The sequence below is a fragment of the Rana temporaria genome, chromosome 10 (assembly GCF_905171775.1).
Source record: "Rana temporaria chromosome 10, aRanTem1.1, whole genome shotgun sequence".
Taxonomy (NCBI): Eukaryota; Metazoa; Chordata; class Amphibia; order Anura; family Ranidae; genus Rana; species Rana temporaria.
This window is the reverse complement of record NC_053498.1, coordinates 8,751,850-8,758,656: the sequence shown is the minus strand read 5'-3', so window position 1 is coordinate 8,758,656 and position 6,807 is coordinate 8,751,850. Positions and strand designations below refer to the sequence as shown.

The 6,807-nt window shown below is 51.2% G+C and overlaps 1 protein-coding gene across 1 annotated transcript in view; it reads right to left on the bottom strand.

The window, feature by feature from the left end:
* The window catches only part of LOC120916279 (tRNA selenocysteine 1 associated protein 1), a 12,228-nt gene extending 6,210 nt beyond the window's left edge, over positions 1-6,018 (bottom strand). Inside the window, exons 1-4 of the mRNA XM_040327158.1 lie at positions 5,909-6,018; positions 2,844-2,941; positions 1,309-1,408; positions 1,068-1,159 (exon numbers count right to left, since the gene is read on the bottom strand). Coding sequence (XP_040183092.1) covers positions 1,068-1,159; positions 1,309-1,408; positions 2,844-2,941; positions 5,909-5,932 — 314 coding nt within the window. The 5' untranslated portion in view covers positions 5,933-6,018. The remainder of the gene's footprint in view (positions 1-1,067; positions 1,160-1,308; positions 1,409-2,843; positions 2,942-5,908) is intronic.
* Between the last annotated feature and the right edge of the window lie 789 nt (positions 6,019-6,807).

Sequence of the window (6,807 nt, the reverse complement as noted above, 5' to 3'; positions counted from 1 at the left end):
CCAGGCTACATGAGGGTACATTTGGGGATGCTTTGGGGCAAGCCCCCCGCCCGCAGACCCTGACAACCAACAGCCAGGGTTGTCGGGAAGTAGCCCTTATCCTCATCAACATGGGGGCATGGTGTTTTGGGGTGGAGCGCAGGCCCCCCCTGCCCCAAAGCACCCACCCCCCATGTTGAGGGCATGCAGCTTGGTACGATTCAGGATACGCTGAAAAACGGCGTGGGGGTCCCCCCAAAATCCATACCAGACCCTTAGCCGAGCACGCAGCCCGGCCGGTCAGGAAAGGGGGTGCCTGCAGACCCCCAACAACCAATGGCCAGGGTTGTCGGAAAGGGGTCCTTGTCCTCATCAACACGGGGGCATGGTGTCCTCCCACCATGCCCCCATGTTGAGGAGGACAAGAGCCCCTTCCCGACAACCCTGGCCGTTGGTTGTCGGGGTCTGCGGGCTTGCCCAAAACACCCACCCCCCCATGTTGAGGGCATGCAGCCTGGTACGATTAAGAAGGAGGGGGGGTTTATCGCTGGTCCCCAAACCCTTTCCTGACCTGCTGGGCTGTATGCTCGGATAAGGGTCTGGTGTGGATTTTGGGACCCCAACACCGTTTTTTTTTCGGCGTGGGGGTTCCCCTTAAAATCTATACCAGACTGAAGGGCCTGGTATGCTCATGAAGGGGGAACCCATGGCAGTTTTAAAAAATAAATTGGCGTGGAGTTCCCCTTCATGCACATGCCAAAGTCGCATCCGTTAATACGGGATCCGACTTCAGGAAAAAAAAATAAAAAATAGCGCAGGAACGACGTCAGGTGGTGCCAATATGAAGGGTAGTCATTGAAAATCATAGAGAATGACTTGTCATGCGATTTTTCAACCCAAAAATTGTGGGACAAGTCGTGGGAAGTGTGAAAGGGGCCTTAAGCATACTAGCGATCCCTGCGACAGCCAATCACAGCGGTGGCAAGACCCGAGTGCCCGCCTCCTGTGTTTTGTAACCCTTAAAGGGACGGGAGGCAGTCGATCAACGAGAAGTAGTTAAATGAACCCACAATGGAAGGGCGCCGTACCTGGGGCTGACTTCAGCAGGAGCAGGAGCAGCGGTGGTGGTGGCGGTGGCCGGCTTCGTGTAAAGTGCGTGTTTCAGCTTGAACCTTTTGGGCTGCAAGATTGCAAAAAAGAGAGAGAAAAAAGTAATTTCTAAGCGACTTGCAACAATGTAACAATTGTATAGAAAAGATGAAAATCTGAAACAATTCTTAAAAGGCCAAACCAAGCGGATCCGACCGAGGGAAGGAAAGTCGCACTCACAGGATTGGTTCCAGAGATCGCCTTCCCGTTGATGTTCAGCAGAGATCGGGACGCCGTAGCTTGGTCGATGAATTCAACAAAACAGTAACCGGCCAGAGCCCTGCAAGAGAGAAAACGCCACGTCACCCGGGGGTCTGGATTCCAGGCCGTCGTTACATCATTGTATACTGAAACTTTTTTTTTTAACCTCTTCTGGACCGCCCCGCGCAGATATACTGGAGGGCGGCCCTCCTGCGTGTACATGACTTTGTGCACGTGGTCTCGGGGCGCCCACACAAGTTACCGGCGACCCCCTGCGATTGGACACAGCAGGAGCCAATCAGCGGGTCCCCAATGTTCACTGGCTACCCCGTGATCATTCTTAGGAGAGGCTATGTAAAACGAGGCAGACTGCCGTTCTATGAGAGGGGAAGATGGAGAGCTTGTGTTTCTGCCAAGCAGGAACACGGATCTCTGTCTCCCCCCCCCCCAGTTAAAGCTCCTTCCCCCCACACAGTTAGCATGAGGGACGATGGAGAGCTTGTGTTTCTGCTAAACAGGAACACGGATCTCTGTCTTCCCCCCAAAGCACCTCCCCCACAGTTAGCATGAGGAACGATGGAGAGCTTGGGTTTCTGCTAAGCAGGAACATGGATCTCTGTCTTCCCCCCTGTTAAAGCACCTTCCCCCCACAGTTAGCATGAGGGGCGATGGAGAGCTTGTGTTTCTGCTAAGCAGGAACACGGATCTCTGTCCCCCCCCCCCCAGTCAAAGCACCTCCCCCCACAGTTAGCAGAAACACAAGCTCTCCATCACCCCTCATGCCAACTGTGGAGGAAGGTGCTTTGACTGGGGGGAAAGGCAGAGATCCGTGTTTCAGCTTAGCAGAAACACAAGCTCTCCATCTCTCCACCGTCCCTCATGCTAAGCAGGAACACGGATCTCTGTCTTCCACCAAGTCAAAGCACTTCCCCCCATAGTTAGCATGAGGGATGATGGAGAGCTTGTGTTTCTGCTCAGCAGGAACACGGCTCTCTGTCTTCCCCCCAGTCCCCCCCACCCACAGTTAGCACGAGGGGCGATGGAGAGCTTGTGTTTCTGCTAAGCAGGAACACGGATCTCTGTTTCCCCCCCAGTCAAAGCACTTCCCCCAGTTAGCATGAGGGGCGATGGGGAGCTTGTGTTTCTGCTAAGCAGGAACACAGATCTCTTCCCCCCAGTCAAAGCACCTTCCCCCCACAGTTAGCACAAGGGAAGATGGAGAGCTTGGGTTTCTGCTAAGCAGGAACATGGATCTCTGTCTTCCCCCCCAATCAAAGATGGAGACTAAGGAAATGCTTCTTCCTGCCTACAGCAGACTGATGACATCATCTCAGCCTAGGCAACGTCACTGAATGATACAGCGACGGGTCAGGAATTTGGTCAGGTGGGATCAATTAAAAATTCAGCGGAGGAGGGCGGGCCCCCCCGAGACCCCTCCGTCCCCACTCCCCACTGCGATGACAGCAGAGGGTTCAGAGTCTCCCAAATCTGTGGACAATCCCAGCAGCGCTCACCCTGTGAATCGGTTGCGTATGATCTTCACGCTGCGCACCGTCTCCCCCATGGCCTGGAAGGCCTGCGTTACGAACGCTTCATTCATAGACTCATCGATCTGCAGAGGAGAAAATAAATGATCAGACAGGAAGTGGTGACGTCATCAGGTGCACAATGAGGGGGGGGGAGGGGGGATATATTATATATGGACTGTGCATTGTACCGATTGACCCACAATGGAAATGTCAGCAGAAATCCTCCAATGGGGTCACTTGATCAAAGCGGAGATGTGCCCTTACTTCCTGTTTTATCTCCAGGGCAGGAAGTGAGGAGAAATCTTCCCCAAGGAGACACAGACAGGAATACAATTCTGGGGGGGGGATATTATATATGCTTTGTAGATTGTGCCACAAAGGTCTACTTTCACCTGTTTGTCCCACAATTAACATTTTTTACAGGAATCTTCCTATGCAGACAGCTGATCAAAAGAGGAGATGTTCCCTTATTTCCTGTTATATATTTAAGACAGGAAGTGAGGGGAAATCTCCCCCAAAGGAGACACAGACAGAAAGAAAAACCTGATTTGGGGTATTATATATGGATTGTACATTGTACTACGAAGGCCCACTTTCCCCTGTCCATCCCATGATGGAGATTTTAGCAGAAATCCTCCAATGGGGACACTTGATCAAAGAGGAGATGTCCTCCAACTTCCTGTTGTATATCCAGGACAGGAAGTGAGGGAAAATCTCCCAAAAGAAGACACAGACAGCAATAAAAACCTGACTGGGGGGGGGGGGGGCAAGGGGTATTATATATGGACTGTACATAGTACTACAAAGACCCACTCTTTCCCCGATTTGTCCCATGATGGAGATTTTAGCCGAAATCTTCCGATAGGGACACTCGATCAAAGAGGAGATGTTCCTTTACTTCCTGTTATATCCAGAACAGGAAGGGAGGGGAAATCTCCCCAAAGAAGACACCAGCAGCAATAAAATCCTCAGGGGGGGGGGGGTGCGCATTGCACGAATCTATGTTATTGTCACTGCTGCCGCTGGTCTATTCAGATGGCCGGACATGAGCGCCGACCATCTGAATAACAGCAGCTGGTTGGCTGTACGGAAGTGCCTATCAGAGCCAGCGGCTTTCCGAGTACAGCCCTCGGGTCCCCGGAACGCACGGGGGGGGGGTGCGTTCCTTGGATAAGACTGACAGGCGTCTCAGCCAATCAGGTTGGCCGGTTCTGGCTACCGGTAACCTGATTGGCTGAAGCGTCATCGAGGGCGGGAGAAGACATCGAGGGTCGAGGATGTGGATGGCTGACTCCAGTAAAAGTAGGTTCCGGGCGGGGGGCATTTTACAGGGCACAGTGACATCAATGGGCACAGTGGCGACAATAGGCACAGCAGCATGAATGGGCACAGTGGCGACAATTAAAGGGGACAGCGACGACAATAGGCACAGTGGGGACAATTGGCACAGCGGAATGAATGGGCACAGTGGCGACAATTAAAGGGCACAGTGGTGACAATTGATGGCATGGCACAGTGGCTGCGTTTGATGGCATGGCACAGTAGCTGCGTTTGATGGCATGGCACAGTGGCTGCGTTTGATGGCATGGCACAGTGGCTCTGTTTGATGGCATGGCACAGTGGCTGCGTTTGATGGCATGGCACAGTGGCTCTGTTTGATGGCATGGCACAGTGGCTGCGTTTAATGGCATGGCACTGTGGTGCAAATTGATGGCACAGTGACTGCATTTGATGGCATGGAACAGTGGTGCGAATTGATAGCACAGTGGCTGCGTTTGATGGCATGGCACAGTGGTGACAATTAAAGGGCACAGTGGTGACAATTGATGGCATGGCACAGTGGCTGCGTTTGATGGCATGGCACAGTGGCTGCGTTTGATGGCATGGCACAGTGGCTGCGTTTGATGGCATGGCACAGTGGCTGCGTTTGATGGCATGGCACAGTGGCTGCGTTTGATGGCATGGCACTGTGGTGCAAATTGATGGCACAGTGACTGCATTTGATGGCATGGAACAGTGGTGCGAATTGATAGCACAGTGGTTGCATGGCACAGTGGTGACAATTGAAGGCATGGCACAATGGCTGCGTTTGATGGCATGGCACAGTGGTGACGATTGATGGCACAATGGCTGCGTTTAATGGCATGGCACAGTGGTGACAATTGATGGCATGGCACAGTGACTGCATTTGATGGCACAGTGGTGACAATTGATGGCACAGTGGTGACAATTGATGGCATGGCACAGTGGTGACAATTGATGGCACAGTGGCTGCGTTTGATGGCATGGCACAGTGGTGACAATTGATGGCACAGTGGCTGCGTTTGATGGCATGGCACAGTGGTGACAATTGATGGCACAGTGGCTGCGTTTGATGGCATGGCACAGTGGTGACAATTGATGGCACAGTGGCTGCGTTTGATGGGCACAGTGAGGCTGCAATTGTTTTTTTCCTGTTTGCGCCCCCTGAAAAATGTTGCGCACCAGCCACCACTGGACTGTACATTGTGCCACAAAGGCCCACTATCCCCTGTTTGTCTCATGATGGAGATTTTAGCAGACATCTTCCAATAAGGACACTTGGATCAAAGAGGAAATGACAAGAAGTGAGGGGGAATCTCCCCCAAGGAGACACAGCAATAAAATCCTCACAGAGGGGGAGGGGGGGGGGGTTTATAAGTGGATTGTACTGCAAATGTTTACTTTCCCCTGATTGACCCACAATGGAGAATTGAGCAGAAACCCTCCAATGGGGACACACGATCAGACACAGGCAGCAATAAGATACTGATTGGGGGAGATCTGAGCACTTCCAAGGCTGAAAACAAGATCTGAGCTTCATCCTCTCTCATCATTTAGGTAAAAAGTTACATAGCAGCTACAGGTAAACACAGACGAGTCTCAGTACATCTCTATAGACACATACAGCAGGCAGTAACAAATCACACACAGGTATTTATAGGAATGCCTAGGCCGCAGCAAATCCCCGGGCTCTCGTAGTAGAGTCCCCCAGACACACACAGCCCTCTCCCCCCACGCTCCATACTCACATCTCCCATCCACAGGCTCGCCATCTTTCCTGCTTCCCTCCTATTCCCGCTCTAGCGCCCGAACAACCTCTCTCACCAATCCGTGATTACCTACACCGGAAACGTGGGCGGGCTAAGTGACTGCTCCTCCAATAGGAAGGAGATACTGCGCTGTGGTAGAGGTGTATAGTTCCTGTAGAAAGGTGTCTTCAGCTAATAGCGCGGCCATTTTGCGTGAGGCTGGGAATAGTCATTCTGGAAACAGTTTAGCATAGTTTACCAACTGTCCCTGATTTCAAGGGACTGTCCCTGATTTGGAACAAAGTCTCTCTGTCCCTCTTTCCCCCTCATTTGTCCCTCACTTTGGTCTGATCTATATAGATGTATATAAAATGCACTATCCATCTTTCAAAAGGTGTTTCCCAGTGCTAAACCTTTCATCTGATTTCTAATTTGCTGCGTTTGTAAATTCCAAGAGCCAATATAAAGGAATAACAAAGACCGGAGAAAAGACTGGACAGCCGCACATCCACAAAATTCTTAAAAAGTTGCTTTTAATTGTAAAAAATGGAAACAGCACTACAAGTCACAGCAGACAATGGGGTGGATATAGGGTTGCCACCTCATCCCTTTAAAACAGAACACATATGAATTACACAGGTTCTGTGGCTAATTAAGGTGGTAATTAGACTCATTTGGTGCCTTACCTGCATTAAATTAGCCCCAGAACCTGTGTAATTCATATGTGTTCTGTTTTAAAGGGATGAGGTGGCAAACCTAGGTGGATAGCTGACGCGTTTCGCTGATACCCCAGCTATCCACCCCACTGTCTGCTGTGACTTGTAGTGCTGTTTCCATGTTTTACAATTAAAAGCAACTTTTTAAGAATTTCGTGGAAGTGCGGCTGTCCAGTCTTTGCT